Source organism: Barbus barbus, assembly GCF_936440315.1.
Source record: "Barbus barbus genome assembly, chromosome: 10".
In the NCBI taxonomy this organism is placed as follows: Eukaryota; Metazoa; Chordata; class Actinopteri; order Cypriniformes; family Cyprinidae; genus Barbus; species Barbus barbus.
In genome coordinates, this window is record NC_136738.1 from 7,070,555 (window position 1) to 7,091,059 (window position 20,505).

The 20,505-nt window shown below is 37.5% G+C and overlaps 2 protein-coding genes across 2 annotated transcripts; both read right to left on the reverse strand.

Annotated features, from left to right (window-relative positions):
* Window positions 1–1,382: 1,382 nt before the first annotated feature.
* On the reverse strand, window positions 1,383–3,473 carry LOC306876088 (homeobox protein engrailed-1-B-like; the record flags this gene model as incomplete). Its single annotated transcript, XM_079427005.1, has 2 exons — window positions 1,383–1,702; window positions 3,032–3,473. 2 exons carry the CDS (start codon window positions 3,471–3,473, stop codon window positions 1,383–1,385), a joined length of 762 nt encoding a protein of 253 aa, XP_079283131.1.
* A 9,532-nt stretch (window positions 3,474–13,005) lies between these two features.
* Window positions 13,006–20,219, reverse strand: marco (macrophage receptor with collagenous structure). Its single transcript, XM_079427268.1, has 17 exons — window positions 19,983–20,219; window positions 19,539–19,640; window positions 18,281–18,390; window positions 17,668–17,755; window positions 16,977–17,030; window positions 16,330–16,374; window positions 16,045–16,143; window positions 15,907–15,951; window positions 15,668–15,748; window positions 15,077–15,139; window positions 14,491–14,586; window positions 14,360–14,404; window positions 14,221–14,274; window positions 14,105–14,122; window positions 13,938–13,985; window positions 13,624–13,788; window positions 13,006–13,537 (listed from the first exon to the last, which is right to left on the reverse strand). The coding sequence occupies exons 1-17, from the start codon at window positions 20,098–20,100 to the stop codon at window positions 13,407–13,409; spliced, it is 1,362 nt and encodes a 453-aa protein (XP_079283394.1). The 5' UTR covers window positions 20,101–20,219; the 3' UTR covers window positions 13,006–13,406.
* Between the last annotated feature and the right edge of the window lie 286 nt (window positions 20,220–20,505).

The window sequence follows — 20,505 nt, forward strand, 5'->3', positions numbered from 1 at the left end:
GTTTTTAAGAACTTGAGAAAAACACAGGCCAAGATCTCAATCATGAACTTGACAGTTGCTAATTCCTGCACTGCGCCAAGACTGCCCAGGCGCGCCTCGTGTTGAGGACCATATAGCGGTGGAGACGATGAAGGTGTGAGAAAACCACGAATGCAGGTCCAATAAAGATGCCATATGACGCTGCAAAATGTTGCCCCGGGCAGAGAGCTTCAGAAAACAAACAGTGATTCCCATCAGGATAAGGTGTTCATGATTCTCTGTCGTCTTTGGTTTGATTAATCGGTTACAAAAAAGCCACGACATGCCCACAACACACCACCGAAACAGTCACTCAACTACTGCTCTCAAATTCTCAAAGCCACAGCTAAAAAGAGATGGGCGGCGAACATGGAGTAGGCCTAGGCTATATGAAACAACAAGGCTTACATTACCTTATATTAAAATAATTTTGTTAAAACTTAGGGATATTATTACTATTATTATTATCATTGCTAAAAGTGTAGGCCTTTCTTCCAGCTAACAAATTAGTAATTTTGCACCATGATTTTGTCTTCCAACATAGACAGCATTTGTAAATGTCTTTATCCTCGTAGGCCAATATTAAATATTGTAAATACAATGTATTTATTTGTGAATAGTTTTGATATAAAATACATCAGACCACTGGTGAAATTATCACGCTGTCTCTGTATGAAAATGTTAATGCATTTTGTGTTTTACATGCATTAGAGATATGAACTGCCGCGCGCCACACAAAAAAGGGGAATTGAAAGTCGTTTTATTGTGTAAACATAATGGCGAAACAAATTTGACAACGCTGGAGCTCTGTCTCTGATTCACGGTAAAGTGTTAGACTATGCTGACTTAGGCTATTAATTGTATAAAGGCAAAATAAGGAGAAAATAGACGCCACGTTTTGCATGTACAAAAAAAGGTTTATTTGGATACAGTATTAAATATCTTGTAAAGAATAGTATCTGATAAGTTTCCCATTAGTATCCGAATCCCCATCATCAAATAAAAAAAATATTAGGCCTACCAATAGACGAAGTGTAGCTATACTGTTCGATTAACATCTTTGGCACGAAGAAATATTGCTTTTTACAACATAAAAACAAGAATTTAGATCAAATGTAAAGTGTCTAGTTTGACTGGTAGTGACAACGATTTCAAACAACAAACCAGCGCAATCCATATAGATTTTAATAGCATCCTCAAAATCAAAATGAGGCCAATGGTTCCACACATTGTAAAAAAAATCACCCGCTCCTCCAAACAGGTTAATAAAATAACTATAATATCCCTTTATAACGTCTGGTCAGGTAATTTGAGTTCTTCCGATCCTATTTCACTCCCCATTTCTCTGTCTCTTTCTGTCTTTGCTAGTTGCCATCGTCTTCTTGAACGGTGGTGGTTGTGGTGGAATGGTTGTACAGTCCGTGCGCCATTAGCTGCACTGCCAAGCCATTCTTGAATCCGGTGGCTTTCTTGATTTTAGCCCGTTTGTTCTGGAACCAGATTTTAATCTGCGACTCGTTCAGCTTGAGTTCGTGCGCCAGGGCCTGCCGCCGCTGCTCCGTGATATAGCGGCTCGCCTGAAACTCAGCCTTCAGTCTCTGGAGCTGCTCAGCTGTGAACGCCGTTCTGGGTCGTTTATCCTCACTGTCGTTTTTCTTCTTTTTCAATTTCCGGGTCCTTGGGCCTTGTGTGGAGACAACAATGAGACGAATCCATGAATATCAACCATATCATTAAATGCCAAAGCCATTTTGGACTACACACACAAAAAGGGCAGTGGCGTGGTGAGTATTGTTGTCTGTGCCACATGATCACTAGAATAAATATGCATCAAAAATTTTCTTACTTTTTTCAATAACAATCACTTTGTTAATTTAGGTTGCCCTTTAAGAACTGACAGGATCTAGATAGACAGCTAACTCCGTCGACCCTGTCCAATAAATAAATAGAAATACAAAATACGCGAATTGCTGCTTCAATTTGAGGGGAAATAATAATGTAACTACTACACATAAAGACGGATTACAACACATGAACACAGGAGTAGTTCAGCATATGAACTACATTGTTATTATGTTGCTGGAAAAAAAGTGGAAAAATAAATTATATTCGTTTTGACGTCAAGTTGTCTTAATGCAAGCCATCGACAAAAGCCAAAATAGCCTATATGATGGAACAGAAATGGGTTAAAAATGAAAAAGTTTAATATAATTATATATGTGACCTTCCTGAGGAATTTATTTATTTATTTGTTTTTTTCCAATTTTGAACGGTGACTTGAGAAAACCGAGGGGGATAAAATGTACGACATAACATGAATAGGCCTACGCTATAGGCAAAATATGTGCGATCTTGTAAATAATGATAACAATAATAATAATAATAACTGTCACTAGGCCTAACCTATGGCAGCACAAAATCACAACCTCAACGCTAAAATGCGAGATCAATCACACGCAACAGATATTTTTTGTTTTGTTTTATTAAAACAGATTAGATAGCGTTGATTATTTTGTTCATGTCGTAGACTTAAATATATTTATTGGGCAATATTAGTTATTTTGTAATTACCTTGAATATATATATATATATATATCGATTATTAATAAACGACGTGTATTTATTGACTAACATGTAGGCCTAAATCTTAATTCCTTGGAAACCATCGGTGGAGTTGTGTCTGGATCGTGCACGCTGTAAAACGAAAACAACAACAACAAAAACAACAACAAACAAAAACAAACAAACAAAAAAATCCTATTTTATGTTTCATCACTTGGTAAATTTGGTCTGGTTTGATGAACATGAGGCATTATTATTTATATGATTATGGTGTGTGTCAGCTGGAATATTTCTACGATCGAAAGTATAGGCTATTCGATATTCATAAGTTGATTTTCCTGCTTTTAGTTCATGCAACAAAATATATGGCCTATACATAAAGAAGAGTTTTTTTTTTTTTATTATTATTATTAGTACCATAAAGAGTATTTTTTGTTACCAGATGCCTTACCGGATGAAGGTCGATCAGAGTATCTCGTGCAATAAACCCAGGCGGGCCACATAAACTGTTGGGTGTCTTTACTGGGCGAGGAGGTTTCACCTGGGCTATTCAAAGCAACGGATGACGCTGAGACGACCACAGATTTTGCTGTGTTCCCTCTGTCGGCCTCGTCTGCCTTGGAATGCCTACTGCTGGCAGGAGATGAAACGGTGGACGAGGCAGAAGATGAAACACTGTCGGTACTGCAGCTGAAATCCGGACAAGGAGTGCTGGGGACAGTTGGACGATGCTCCCTTTTGCAGCCGAAGTCCGGTCTGAGGATGTTGTCAATGAAAAAGTTGGTGGTTCCGTGCGTGTGGTGCGCAGCCTGCAGCGGGAGCAGAGGTGGAGAGGGCAGGCTCGGTGACAGAGAAACGCTGTCATCTTCGCTCTGGTCCCGCTGCTCTTCCATAACAGCTCCCCTCTTTGAAATTCGCTCCAGTGGTTGGATTGTAACCTGTTCCGCTCCAAATATAACAAAAGACTGGACAATGTTATCTAGGTATCCATGACAACGCGCTAATTTCCCGCGAAAGTGAATACATTTTGTAAGTCAACTTGTTGACATGTAGTGGAGAGATAACGCTTGCGCGCTGTCACTTTGGATAGGACTGACAGCGCACGGTGTACGCGGCTTTCCTACACCCTCCGCATTGCCAGACCTCGGTTTGACACCTCTTTTTCTGGAACTCTACTCGTGCACAACCACTTAGTGGCCACTAACCGGAAACACATCAGATTACATATGAGTGGGGAGCCTATCCATGACAAAGGAGCTCTTTGCCACGTGTGTCAGCGTCCAATTCCGTTCCGCGCCTGTGCTCACAGATCTCAAACGGCACAGAGATTGCTCTCGCCTTTGTAGCTGAATTCTGCCTCTTCCAGCCACACTCAAATTCACCCATAGACGCGAGGAGAGAATTAAAATGAAAAACAAATCTTCGATTAACTTGATCTATTTGCAGCTTAAGAGGAAATGGTTAAAAACAGTAATATGACTGTTATAAGGCAAAACATAGCCTGAAAACACTTTAAAAAGATCACAAAACCATACTTCAATAGGCTTCTTTGCGAAAATATAGAACTACTACACATTTAAAGCCAAATCAGTTTTCTGGATAATTGTCTCCAAATGCATAATAATAATAAAAATATTAATAATAATAATAAATAAATATTAGCTACCAATATGTCATTGCATATGCTATTAAAATATACTAATTGAATGTCTAATTTAAATTATATGCTTGTTCTTAATGCTATAAATAGCATAGGCAACTAATAAAGCCTACTAAAACAAGTAGCCTACCACTACCTCACTGTGTAATAAAATAGGCTACGTTAGCATTTAATTTAGATCTCATTCAGGACGAGTGAGGCCAGACTAGCCTCGTTCTCAATATTTGGGGGCTCGATATAGGCTACTTATCGCGAGAATGATCTGTTTGCACATAATTAATTTATAATTAGGGCTATTGCCGGCTCATTCTGGAAAAGTGGGCTATTGTGAGGTGGCGTCGGTTAAGAGGTAAATGGCTGAATAGTCCCCTATCTTTCTCACAAGACGCGCCTTAAGAACTCTTATAAAAACATAATTTATAGGTTTTAATTAGCGTGCATTCATCATACAGCACAGTTAAAAGCGCCTGCCACAATGCATGCAAGAGCCGTTTAATCAAAGCAGCTTTGCAGAGGCCTCAAAAGCGCGTGAACGTCCTGATGAGGCTTCTCTTACCAAAAACTCTATTTGCATAAATGGCTTAATTGACAGCTAAATGTCCCGTGATTAATTTTACCGCTCACGTAGGCAGAGCTTTAGTGAAAATATAATGAATGTATTTTTTTATTGTTAAACAAAATGTAAACGACCCCTGCATAATTCACTGGATAGCTCATTGGTTAGGTTGTGCTATGCGTTTGGTGTCAATTTCAACAGCTTAATTTTATTATTATTATTATTATTATTAATTTACAGTTTCACAAACTCTCCATCCCAGGCCATATATTCCCAAAATATCAGGTAGGCTATTTTCGAGACTCGTAATTTGGAAAATCCTTATCCTTAATTTCTGGTATTATCTTTAATTTCTTATCCAATAATTTCTGGTATTTTAAACGTAAATTGTAACTTTAAATTTTTCTGAATGTCAGTCGATATCTATTTAAAGTAAATAGAATTTGCCTATATGGGACCTGTTGTGACTGTTACGATGAGACAGTGACGAGGCATAGGCCTATAGCCTATTTTTTTGTTTGTTTATTTTTGGCTTGGTTAACATGCTTCGTGGCCTATGCCTTATTCAAAGTTATTGCCATTCCGTTTAGACATTTGGACCATGGAAAGGTGTGTAAAAGTAGACAGCGAGTAACGAAAGATATTGCTACCATGTAGCCTACAGAGGGAGGCCCTTTGGGGTCCACACAGCGGCCGGGCAGAGCATGCGTTTATTCATGCGTGAAGAATGTGCGTCTCATGCTCACAGAACAGATGTGGACCGTTCAAAGGTGTTCATATTATTCTATTCTGCTCTATTCCACAGCGATTTTGACCTACGTTTCCACAGATAAAGTAAGGACTAGGCTTAAGTTCATAAATTAGGCCACTAAACGCCGGATTTGTAGTGCCATCATCCATGACTGAAAAAAAGCACAATCTCTTTATGAAAATTCGGAGCATTAAACACAACTGGTTCAGAGCATTTGGTGCTATTAACTTTTTTTAAAAAGCGTTATTGTAACATTAGCTAAGCCTACTTATTAGTGTATCTACTGTGACATAGGCTATAGCAAAGTCAATATGTCTGAGATATAGGCTAATAAAATGGGATAAACGTGAATATAGGCCTAAAGCATCCTTAAACATGCAACATTTTCAAAGTCTCCTGGTTGTAAGACTAGTTTTAGCAGGTCATCAGCAGAATATATAATGGCATCATTTGAACAAAAATTATGATCTACAGTCTGTTTGTTGGACTTGCATACAAGGTTGACGTTGATGAATATGACTGAAGAGTGTGGATGATCTGAAGCTGTATTTTGCGTCCTCTCGTGGCCACTTAGAATACTGACGCTACAGTTCTGAAGTATAGCAATGAGCAATTTACCCCACCCATGGCACAAATGTTATTTTTGTTAAAAATCTAATAACATGAAAACTCTGGACATTTTTTCATACTTGGTTCATAATTTATGTCATTGTCACTAAAACAATGATAACTTTTCTGAACACATAACTTGTTTCACAGAAAAAAAACAAAAACAAAAAAACTTGCACAATCTGCAGTCCCTACTCAGGGACGGACTAGAAGTAAAAAACGTCCCTGTATTTTCCCAAAAATAGGCCTGCCACAACTACAAACAGTCGCTATATCTCACAATATTACAGCAATCCTATTGCATTTATGGCAAATAACATCACAAATTTCCATAAGTACAATGTTAAATGTTTAAGCATATAATGATATTCAAGGGAATTGCGTGCTTCTAATTTTATAGCAACAGTTTGGACAGGACCCTTTTCTAGTCTAACATGACAGTGCCACTGTGTATAAGGCACGGTTCAAAAAGACATGATTGATTCAGTCAGTGTGGAAGAACTTGACTGGTCTGCAGAAAGCCAAGTCCTGATCCCAGCTGAACACCTCTGGTGTGACTTTATATGCAGACCTTGAGCCATAAACTCATCACCAAACACTAATGACTTCTATATGGGTACTGTCATTTTAGACACTTTCAAAACTGAAAACAGAGATGGAAATACAATTTTTAAGTACGTGAATTATGCTTCCATCTTTGTTGCCACAGTTTTGGAAGTGCCTTTCTTCTGTTCTAAAGAAGGGGGTGTCGCAATACTTTTGTCCATATAGTGTAGGCCTATGTACAAATCATTGGTCTTTGGTGATCTAATGTACATGACGCATTACACCAAAGGCCTGTAGGGGGCCGACGGCCTGACGAATGTTTTTATACATTACAGTGCGATCTAATCCTTGTTTAATATTGACCAAGCTCTATTTAATTAAAATGTCCACTTAATCTTGAATCCGCGATGCATTCTCCTGTGTTTGTGTAGATTTATAAATGTTTTCTGATGAAATGGCGCACATTGCGTTCCCAGATGAACTTTATAATAAACCCAAACTCACAACAACATGATGCAGAGATGGAGTTTGAGACGCTCCACATGTAAATGATAACAGTTTCTGTGGAGCTACTGTGAACTGAGCCGCTGTGATACGCACGAACTTAACCTAACAGGCATGGAATTAATTAAAGCGCATTGAATAATATATATATGATTCTCTTGAACCAGTTTTCTTCTGCTGTCTAACACTTTCCTGCTGCATTAATGTAAGACCAGCGCTCATTTAACTTGATTAACCAAGCTGGCCCGTAATTAATAGCCTACTTCCTTCATCACTGACTAAAGCATACGCTCTACGTCATATGTCTCTACACCAAAAGAGGGCAGTGAAAGACCTGATTGCGTTCATCTGTAGACGCCCGTATAAAGGGTTTATCCTGTTCAGCAAGACAATAACGTTTACATGTCAAGAACTTAAACCAAGAACTAAATCTTAATTTCACGTGAGTATAATGCGTCGGATTTTAATTTGTCAATTTCTTATGATTTTTTAAAATAACATGTAGGCCTACTATTTTTATTTAATAATAATAATAATTTTAAAAATAAATATTACTTTAAAAAAATTGTGAACAGGAGGGACAAAAAATCGGATACAGTCAAAAGATTATGTCCATTAAGCACGGCCTAAGATTATTTTATTTATTTTTAGTACATATTGACTTTCTCTCTGGAATGATTTGACATACTGACACTTGTGAATTTGAGCAATTTCATTGTCATTTCTTTGTTTTACATACTTTTGCACTATATTCTAGTGCTCAGCTAAAATGTTGTATTGCTGAACTGAATGCATTGTTTTTACCCTTGGATTAATTCTAATTTATTATCAAATAATGCATACTGCTACATGAATGCATGTTGTGATTAAACATTTCACTGTTTAATTTACACAATGAGACATTTAAAATTAGGATAGTTCATCCTAATAATGAAATGGGAAGGAAGTCTGATGAAATCAGTATAATTCAGGGTTCAGGAAGCAAAAAGGGAAATGAAATTAGTCAATTAAATGAGTGAAAAATAACTACTTTTTGACATTAACATTAGTTCTGCAGTGACTCAGAGTGCAGAACAGAGACAAATAGATGGCAGAAAGTACCATTGTCTTCTCTTTAAGAAACAAACAAACAAACAAACAAAAAACAGTCACGGGACTCTTCATGAGGAAAATGATTACTTGCACAATTAAATATATAGCTGTTTCATAAGAAAAACAGATGAAACTGGGTGAAATGACGCCAGCACTGCCCAAATAAGATGTTACAGATTTTAGAAAAGGGGTTCATATCCTAAGGCTGAATACTTTTTAGCTACGAGGTTAATAAAAAAGGGGTAAAGCAGCAATGCAACAAAAGCACTGATAAATTGTCATGTTTAAATAACCATATTTATATGGCAATAATAATAGAGTAATATAAAAAGCTCTAATCTTGGATTTTGATTGGCTAATACAACATATAGCAGTAAACAATTTACTAACAGCTGACACAAAACACCAGTTCGCAAAACAGTATATCACTGCACAACACCCATAGAGAACACATTGTTTGCGTCGAGGACATGAAGCATCATATTGTCACACATCTTGCTCAGGACAAAACAGACTCTAATAGGATGTGGCTGCTAAGATACAGAGGTTGCTCTGAGTTTTTGACGTCAGTTTTTGCTGACATCGTCATACACCAGCTGAACGTGTACAGCCATATTTGCAGTGTGGTTAATAGAGGTAAACTTGTTAGTATATACTGAAATCACAAATTAATTGCTAGTACAGTTTGCAAAGCATTTTAATGTTTGCTTGACCATTCCTTGTACGAAAGTTTCAAACAGTTTTAAAAGCTTGAAGATTTTACTTTCAGACAGAGCATCATATGAAATCAAACAGAACAATAAAATTTAGACATACCATATCAATGACTTCAGACCTCAACAAACCCCCTAACATCAGACAACTTCTGACCCCATTAGACCACGTCAGACAGTATCATTCCTCAGCAGATTTTCAAGAAACCCCTTCACACCCCATCTTCATGCCATATTAGATCTTAGGCATTCTTTGCAGTAAGTGTTGTTAGCATATTGCTCGATTGCTCGAGCATATTTGGCATGTTACTAGGCATTGCTAGCATGGTTTAGGACAGTGCTTCTCAAACCTTTTCCTGGGGAACCTCACCATTGCACATTTTGGATGTCTCCTTTATTGGACACAACCATTTTGGGTTTTGCAGTCTCTACTAATGAGCGGACTAGTTGAATCAGGTGTGTTAGGCCTAATTCAGACTGTCAACAAAATCTGATTTTTTGCATGTCCTGATATTGTCGAGACAGTATACTCTGGCGAGCCCGGTCTCATGAAAATGCGCATCAACAGCCCCTTTTTTTACACAATTATATGCAGAAACCGTCTTTGCTGTGCATACGTTACACATGTGTTTGATGTGCATATAATATGCAGTTTTTGCGTGCATAAAATATGCATTTTAGCATACATATTTACGCAAATACCCCACACCCCTAAACCTACCAATTGCGTATCATATGCATGCCAAAGTCCATGTTTGCATATAAATAATACGCCAAATAAAAAAAATGGTGCCATTTAAATGCACATTCTTGAGATAGGTTTATCTATGGCTGCTCAAATCGGTTTCAAATTGTCTTGTGTGTTACTCTAAACACAAAACACAACAATAACGTCAAATTCAGTGACGGAAATGACATACTTTATACAGTATTCAAAGGGGTCAAAGCCAACTGTAACTACAGCACAGGACATCACAATATATATCCGTGTCTCCTCCGGCGCTGAGCTTTTCTTGTGTGACAGAGGAGTTCTGCACTACAAGCACTTGTCTGGAGATCAAGATGATGTACAGAGGCCACATGACCACATCTGTTTTGAAAGCCTTGTCGCCAGTGTTGGGAAGGTTACTTTGAAATGTAATAGGTTACAGATTACAAGTTACCCTATTTAAAATGTAATAAGTAGTGTAACTATTTCAATTACTTTATTAATGTAACTGTTAAATCTCTAACCAACGTTATCAACTGTTAATGTGGTGGCTTCTGCCTTTTCTATGAAGAAACACTCTCAAAGTCTTGGGGTTTTGATGCCAGAAAATAGACTTTATTACAAAATGAGAATAAAGCCGAGAAGTTTTCTGCAGAAAAGATCTCCAGAATGTGTCCTCTTTAAATAGTTTTTTCTCTAGGCGTGTTCAATACATTTCATACATATGCATTTTACCCTTTTTGGCTGTGTTTTCCTTATACATACAATTCAATTCCTTGTTAGAGAGAAGGGGCTCCAAGATGTGTTATAGTAAGGAAAGAGACCCCCTTTATATTTTTACAGATATTTCTTATCTCGAGGCTCTGCACATTCCATCTATGCAGGCCTCTGACACACACAGGCATATATATATATATATGATTATAATGGAAGAATAACTTGATACATAAATGGCTAAATTCACATTAATTGTACTTGATTAATTCATATTTTGACTAATAAAAATCTTCTACATGAATCATTTTGAAACATTTAAAGCAGGCGGGATTTTACCTTAGAGCAGTACTCAACACTGATTACTGTCAGACTTTCAAAAGTCTTCATCACTTGAATTAAGAGATTAATAATTTAATTTTAAACACAGCCACCACAAAATCAGACTATAGCAACTCTTTTTACTTTGAGCTCATTCAGGTTAAATACTGATTTAAAATCACAACAATTAACAAGAAATAGTTTAATAGCTATGATACTGTTTTTGAAATCAAAACTTTGCATAGCTATGACTGGAGACATTGGCATCTAACAATGCCTTGGGCAAAAAAAAAAAAGTTAATCTTAAATAAAGCATATGCATAAACCAAATATTGTCCTATTCTGTATCCTAAACTCCTGAAACATTGGTACAGTGGAATTCAATCTCTCTGTGTGTGCGTGGGTGTGAAAATATTCAGATGTAACCCCCTTTGCAATCGTTAACATTTGTCTAAGTAACACAATTATTTAATTACACATTTTTCTCAGTAACTGTAACTGATTACAGTTACATTTATTTTGTAATTCAATTATGTGATTCCATTACATATAATTAGTTACTCCCCAACACTGCTCGTCACATACGTATGTACGCTTACATCATTACCAAAGCAACCCATACAGATACGTCAGTTGTCTGGACACATAAACCTGATTTTATTACTTGCAATTAATAGTGCGGACAGTCTGCTTAGAAACAGAAAAGAAAGAAAAAAAATTCTGATTTGCCTGCAGCCTGAACAAAGCCTTTAGATGAGGGAGACATTCAAACTGTTCCCAGGACTGGTTTGAGAGGCACTTTTCTAGTTGGTTGATACTAGAGCAGTGTTTTCAAACTACATTCTTGAAGCCGTTACAGACACTAAGACCTGAAATGCATGTGTCAGACAAAGGGATGTGGTTGGGAAGCACTGCACTAGTGTTCTAGAGTAGAGGGTGTGATTAGTTACTAGGCATAGCTGTTTAGGTCATTGGTCTCAAACTTAATTCCTGGAGGGCCACAGCTCTGCACAGTTTAGCTCTAACCCTAATCAAACACCTGATCCAGCTAATCAAGCTCTTCAGGATCACTAGAAACTTCCAAGCAGGTGTGATTTGGAGCTGGTTGGAGCTAAACTGTGCAGAGCTGCGGCCCTAAGTTTGAGACCCATGGTTTAGGTACATATATGGTAATTCAGATAAGTTTGAAAAGTCATAACAATCTGTCAAAGAGACAAATCTGTACCAAATTTGGTTGTTGAAGCTTAACAGCTCTGAGAGCTGAAAAAGTATTCTCTGAAGAAAAATAATAGATTTATATAGCTGATTTACAGGACACAGGGCATAAATGCTCAGATCTGGTGGATTAGGAAATTCTGAACATACTGGTCAGCAGGTTTTCATCAAGCATTGTACTCTGTTTACAACACATGATTATCCACACTCATATATAAACACACATCTGCAACTTTTACAGAAACCTCAGCAGTTATACTTCCTCATTCACTCTCTAAAAACATTTTTCCAAATAAATAAAATGCTTTCCTATATTGCACAAGTTTTAAGGTTCAATGAACGTATTCAGGATTCTAAAGTTTTCCTTAAACCTTTGTGTTAATTGAACCCACCTGTTGCACAGAAAACAAAGTTTACTCGTAAGTCACATTACCATTTGTAAAAACAAACATAAAAGAAATCAGAGAAGTCCACACAATGAAGTCTATGGCGCTTAGGCTCCCATTGTAGGTGCATAACTGTCAACATTTTCTTTTTGCAAATGGCTGGGCTAGCAATTATTGTCTCGTAAGTAATACACTCTGGTGTTGATCAGATCTCAGATACCGGTTCAGTTTAAACAAAGCCTTGAGTGAGAGTCTCCCAGTTAAACTAATAAGCATCTCACTCCCAGTGGACCGGAGCTCTTTATAAATGCTAACATATCTGTTCCTCTCTCATTATTATTAGAGTCACTGACTGCATCATTTATTTATTAGTGCGGCCTCTCACCCCTTCAGAGGACCTCACTCCCAAGCCCACCCTTCCTTTACCCAGGGTCCCACAGCTAATGAGGGGCCAGACAGACACAGCGAGAGAAGGGAAGGACTGGAGAGAGGAGGTCCCTGGAGAGGAGAACAGGATCAGAGATGCCCTCTGAATGATAATTGTTGATTAGTGTCTCTTAGATCCAAAATGCAAGACAGCACAATTTAAAGAAGGATCGTGAGAGAGCCATAGTGTTGACTGTACAGAAACCAAAACATGACACATTTTAAAGTGAAAATTAAGCTCTTTATTTTGCTGTGTGTAAGTGTTATGAGTTAGGACAGTTTTAGAATAGCACAGTATGCATGGAGGAGTTTGTTGTGGTGTTTATACATTCATGTTGTACATAGGCCAAAAATATTTGCACACACAAATCCCACTCAGAAATGCATGGATGTTGCTGCCTCGATGACACCATGCACACTTTTCAAGCATAACATTTGACTAAAAGAAGTTTGGTTTCATGATGCAACTCTTTCAAACATTAGTGGAATATAGATCATTTGATGACTGTATATGTGTGAGGAGAATGGACATTATACATCCACTAAAAATCATAGAAAACACCAGCTGTATAAAGTCGAGGAGCAAAAACTAGTTATTGGTGTGAGAGGTTTTCTTCTTTTTATTCAGGCACAGCTAACTCCCACATCCTCGCTGTGGTTACAGTTATTAATTCCAATTCCTGCATGTGGACAGTCAAAAATACTCTTCTCTTTTCCGGTACATCGCAACTCGTCCAGCCAGATGCGTCCAGTTCCTGCAGCAGATACAGAGTGAGAGTATTTTGGAAACCATACCCTGAACCTTTAACCAAAAACTCTTAACCATAGATGGATACATCACCTGCACCGGCCGTGAACACCTGAGTGGCGCTCTGGAAACCCAACATCTTGCACACCACCAAAGCATCCACAGTGTCAAAGCTGTCATCACACACCGTTCCCCAGACATTCTCATTAAACACCTCAACTCTTCCGCGGCTGGAACTTCCCACTAAACGAACCACAGCTAATGACAAATACATATATGTGAGACACACTGTTATTAAAGTAGAACCTCCACAAACAATACAAGAATCTTTGTATTGGAATTATTTGATTGAATAAATGTTAACAGTGACACACAGTAGTATGCCTAAGTATTTATAGAATAATTACCAGGGGCACCACCCGGGGGTCCTACATCACCCTTCTCTCCCTTAAGACCTGTTTAAGACCATCGTATATTTAGATACAATTAATTTACTCACAAACAGTTTAATAATCACACAGATGCTGTGCATTCAATGATATTACAGACATGTCCAAAATGCACCCAAACATACCTTGAGCTCCACTTGGGCCTAAAAGACAGACAAAATGATAAGATGAAGGAAATTCAAGAAACACACAGAGTTGGATGTTGATTTCTTGTCAATAATAATCTTTTTAACAAACTCACCTCGATCACCTTTACTGCCCCTTTCTCCCTTCGGACCTTGAAGTCCAGGGACACCTACATGCAACATCAAACTCATATGACATCTATATTATATAAACTCAATGTTTATCATCTGTTTATGTGTTTGTTTTTAGATTACCTTGCAATCCTCGACTTCCCTGAAGTCCCTGTTGTCCTCGTGGCCCTGAAAACAATTATTTGCCCATAAATAAATGTCATAATGCCATATATCACTCTTATGTGCATGTGTCCTTAGCACTCCTGCAATACCTGGAAGGCCAACACCAGTGTCTCCCTTTGGTCCAGGTGAACCTTTTGATCCAGGTAGTCCCTGCAGACCATCATGTCCCGTCCGACCAGGAGATCCTATAAGATCAGCCAAATACAGGTTAGGGCACGAATGAATCGGGGATTATAAAATTTCAGGGAGTGAGGGTACACCACTCTCCCTCAAAGCAAAGGTATCATGATAATACAATATGTACTTGTGAGGAAAACTGATCTTTGTATTTGCTGAAGCTTGCCAGGTTAGTGGCATCAGATCCCTTAAATAAGAGTTTTGTAGACACTTGGAAGTAAATACTGTCTGTAAAACAATATGTATTTATTATCAATGAAAATAATAATTATAATTGAAAATCTGATTACAAAGTCTACACATATGTTGTGCTGATTACTTTAGTTACTTTAGCTTTTATCTAATATTGTGGTATCAGCTATTTCAGATAAACCTAAGTATACCATATTTTATGGCAATAGTCCTTAGACCGGCTATGATAATAACCTTAACAGAGATAGGCTTGTTTGACACATTGGAAAATTAGGTCAATCTGGGTAATGATCTGGACTTTCTTACCACTAGGACCTGAAGGTCCCCGTTCTCCTCTCTCACCTCTGGCACCTGGTTCTCCTTTAGGACCTGAGGAAGAGATAATTTAGTGTATACATGATAAAGATTATGGATGAAAATATTCAACTACAATGTGTCAAACAGTGTCAAACTTAGTGCACAAGTGTTGCATTGACCAGCGTTTATTATTAGTGGTTTTTATCAAGGCAAGCATCATTATTAGTTTTGTTCAGACTAACCAAAATTGTGAGGCTTCTTGAGGAGAGGTGTGGTTATACTTTTCTAAGGGATTAAACATCAATTTTCCTGATGGACAATAACATATGAAAAAATTCATGTCTTGTTATCAGAATGTCAAAATATGGTTGGTTATTTTGACTTGGGGCAATATATAACCTTGCAACCTTCCATAATGCCATAACAACAACCTAGACATGCTCACACTATAAACATCCTAGCATCCATCCTGCATCGTAAAAAAGAAAATAGAAAAGGTATATAGCGTTTTATTTTTATTATTGTTTTAGATTTCTTGTTATATTTGATAGTTATAAAATTAGCTCCTCTAGACAAGTTATCGAATCATTTAGATGATACCTTGTGGTCCACGGAGCCCTGGTGTTCCTGGGAGACCAGACTTTCCATCTGCACCTTGATGACCATCAGTCCCAGGCAAACCTTGTGTGCACAGAGAAAATACCAGACACAATTTCATTAAAGCAATACTAAAACTCTCACAGCATGGAAAAATGTGCAAGGCATTTCCACAACACATATTTTGCGTTTTATTACAGTATGAATAATTCAGATGGCCTTTGATCATCATAAACAAGCACCTATTATTCCTCTCGCTCCTGTATCCCCCTTCAAGCCCGGAATACCTGGAGACAGAAGTAACAGTCATAGAGAGATATGGATCTACTATACTGTTCCAAATGGGGTAAGAGTTGTGTGAAAGTGAGAAAAGCGATTACCAGGTGGACCCTTCATGCCCTCTGGGCCCCTTTCACCTGCTAGTCCTGGGTCTCCTTTCTGTCCTTTTTCACCAGGAGCCCCAGGCTCACCTCCCTGACCTGAAAAAGAGAACATTCATATTTTCAATTAACATTGTTTTGTTTTGCACCATTTATCTTGTATGCAGCAAAGCAGCAGCAATTATTTGCTAAGCCAGTACATGACATTCAAATGTATGGAAAATGAACACAGACCACAATGCTACACCCACACAAATTCATACAGATATATAAAAATACACTAACCTGGTGAGCCAGTCTGTCCTTTCTGTCCCGGCAGTCCAGAAAGACCTGATACAGAACACACCTGGATTATAAATACTGACCGGTGACATCAAAATGTCAAAAATGCTATTCACACACATGTGTTGGGATAAAGGATCTGAGACACCAAAGGTCAAATTGCAGCTTTAGTATAGTGTTTATGTCTCTTTTGACCAGCAGGGAGAGCTGAAAACACACAGATTGTGAAGGAATGGGGAAAGTGATTGACTTTATTCTGTTCACTGTGCTCTGCTGCTACTGTTATCGCCATTTTTTGCCCCTTTGAACTGGGGACAGGTTCTTAGTGATTTGGGATGCCTCACAGATGTTTGGTATCCTTCTGGAAATAACAAAGTAGTGCAGAACACAATTATTATTAAAGGACATGTTAGTGATTAGTGCTCTCATTATGACGCTGGTTTGAATCCCATTTGTCATGGTGCAAATAGGACCTGTTACACTGGTGCCATGACCCGGAGGCCTCATGCAGACAAGTACTGGACAAATTCATCATGGATATAACTAGTTATAAATATAGCATTCTGCTAATGTTACTCTCATTAAATGAGAGTAAGGGAGAGTTTGGGGGTTACTGATTGACAATATTTTCTAGGCATGGAAGTAGTTACCTTGAATTCCAATTCTGCCAGGTGGACCAGGTGGACCAGGTGGACAAACCATGACTATAAAATATAAAGAAAAGTAGTGAGCTCAATTCTGTGTGACATATGGTGACTCTCCTGATTAAATGCTTTAAAGCGGTCATGAAATGGAAAATCAAAATTGACAAATGAAAACACTCTCATTTACATCTCATTTCCCAATTATTCTCAAGGTTGCCATTTTTTAAAAATGTTAATTATAGCAGACGAACAAGTTATAATAATTTTAAGGTTTAGATCTATACACAGAGACTTTAAAACATGAGAAAAAGAAATATAACTACTGATGCATACTTTAAAGATCAGAAAATGCATTTCATGACCCCTTTAACAATTGAAATCATGGCATATTTCCAAAATAGTGCCTGGTCAATATATGTACGATTTGTGTGTGTGTGTCTGTATCTGGTATTCCCTACAATTTGGGGACCAAACGTCCCCACAAGGATAGTTATGCCAGTAAATTTTCACATTGTTGGGACTTTTTTTTGGTCCCCATGAGGAAAACTAATACAGAATGAAGTTGTTTGAAAAGCTAAAAATTAAGAAAGGTTTGTGTGAGGGGTAGGATTTTTTCATAAGGGGATATGAAATACAGTTTACACAGTATAAAAATCAATATGTCTATAAAACATGGAAACCCAATGCGTGTGTGTACCTCTTTGTGCACTAATGTTGAGCTGGTTTAGTTGAGACCTTAGTTTCTCTAGAGTCCCATCATTCCCACACAGATCGGAGAGACACTCCTGTTTAACACACACACACACACACACACACACACACACACACACACACACACACACACACACACACAGAGAGAGACACATATATGTTGGTTTTTGTGGTTTATGGGGACTCTACATAGGCGTAATGGTTTTTATACTGAACAAACTGTGTGTGCTATTGCCCTACACCAACCCTACACCTAAACTTAGCCCTCACAGGAGACTTTGTGCATTTTTAGATTTTCAAAAAAACACCATTTAGTATGTTTTTTAAGCCTTTTGAATTACGGGGACATAGGCAGTGTCCTCATAAACCACCTTCATATTGTGATACCTCTGTCATACCCATGTCATTATACAAATGTGTGTCCTCATAAATCACATAAACATGCACACACACACACACACACACACACACACACACACACACACACACACACACACACACAGACAGATAGACAGAACCTTCAGTTCTCTCAAAACATGGCTTTCTCTGCATATATGTGTGCATGAGTTTGTATCACATTCATGGATACATGTGTGTACCTGATCTGAACTGGAGCTACCCAGATTGAATCCCTCAGCAGACTTGAGTTCCTCTGTTGTGGCTTTAGCTGATGTACAGTGAAGGTGAACCCAAGCTTCCAGAGTGAAGACTACATACAATACACAACGTAAAGCAGATTTAATCATGGAACAACAGAAATCAACCAGAAACAAGGTGTTAGCTTAGATTACATAAAATTGAATGTACAGTGGCCACAAAACATAGGCTAATATTAATAATGTATCAATTTCATTGCATTATAATTTATATAGCTTTTCACTACATTTCCTATGCTTGCTCAATGTCTTTTAATCAGTTGGTGTTTTGGGATTTTTTTATTTTTTAGTGTATGTATGAAGTTCACCTCAAGTTCACATAAACATCCTATCAGAGGAAGCACAGGTGTAGAGAATCACATTAAAGGGATATTTTACCCCAGAATGAAGATCTCGTTATCATTTACTAACCTTAATGTTGTTCCAAACTTGTATGAATTTCTTTCTTCTGCATAACACAAAAGATTATATTTTGAAGAATGTTGGTAACCAACCAAACACTGACTTCCATAGTTGTGTTTCCCCCCTGTACCATGGAAGTCAATGACTAACATCATTCTTCAAAATATTTTCTTTTGTGTTCAGCAGCTGAAAGAAACTCATACCTATTTGGAACAACTTGAGGGGTGAAAAAATGCACTTCCTGATTTTGCTGAGTTAGATGTGTTCCTAGGTCAACATATTTTGTTGACCCTGGAATAACATTTTAATCCAAAAATTTAGTCTTAACCATATCCCTACACCTAAACTAACCTTAACCACGAGTAATCCCTAAAATCAGAGGAAATGATAGATGAATGACACTGATGCACACGCACCAAAGACTGATTGTAAGCCTAAACTTCACAAAAACTCTAAACTGGTTCTTCAAATCTGATTGGTTAATCACAATGTTATTCCAGGGTTAACAAAGATGTTGATCCAGGAACATGTCACACTTGGTTCTAAGGTTCTGCGTTGAAAAAAATCATGACAGAATTTTCATTCTCTTAATTATCAAAATAATCCAATATTGTTTCACATCCTCAGAAAGGACACAATCTGGTTCCTCTATACTTGTAATATTTCAAATCTAAAACTTGCTTGTAAAGTTTGCTTGTATTCATTTTCTTTTAAATACATGCCACTTGGTTTGAGCATTTGTATGTACAGAAATGTATAGCTTTTTTTTAAATGTGACTTTATTTCTGGTACATCTCACCTTTATAGGCCAGCAAAATATTCAGTCCAATCAGCAGCAGGAAAAACAGTATGAGAACAGGAATACAGCAACGGTCTTTCACTGATTTCTTAGTCTTTAGCTCTATAACACACATACAAGACAAGCACTAATATTGCAATGCAGAACTCTTAAACTTACAAAAAAGTTTAAGTTACTCGGATCAGCAGACTGTTATACAACATTGCCATGGATGACAGTCAATATTAGGAAATATCAGACTGCAGTCACAACTGATCAGAATAAAAAATTCCAGAAAGCTGTGTATTAAGTTACTTACATTTTTTATTTCATTTAGTAATTTTTCAAGCAGAGATTTGATTTTATGTTAAGAAAAAATAATATTTATATTTTTTCTCTTTTTTAAGAATTTGCGTATTGGAAGTTTTAAAACATTTTCATATGAATGATGCCATTTTGTCTTACCACTGTGCTGAAATTCATATTGGTCGGCCTCATAGAGCTTCATGGTGTTGTCATAAAGTGGGTTTGCTGTGCTGAATACAGAGGCCTTCCCTTCAATTTTGTCCATGTCGGTCTCCATCAGTCACTCTACGACACACTGACCTGTACACAACCAGGGGGACAGTTTAAAAAACAAAACCAAAGAAAAGGGGGAAAAAAATATGTTGGCTCATCAGAATGTCAGTCATCTGACAAGAGAGATGGAGAGGAAATTGTTCCAATGAGTTTCCTAAGAAAAAAGGAAGTTAGAGCTACAGTAGCAGGAGTTTGCATAAATTAGAGACCATATGTGACCCTGGACAACAAAACCAGTCATAAGTAGCATGGGCATATTTGAAGCAATAGCCAAAAATACATTGTATGAGTCAAAATGATCAATTTTTCTTTTATGCCAAAAATCATAAGGATATTATGTAAAGATCATGTTCCATGAAGATATTTTGTAAATTTCCTACCGTAAATGAAATACAGTAATATGTATTGC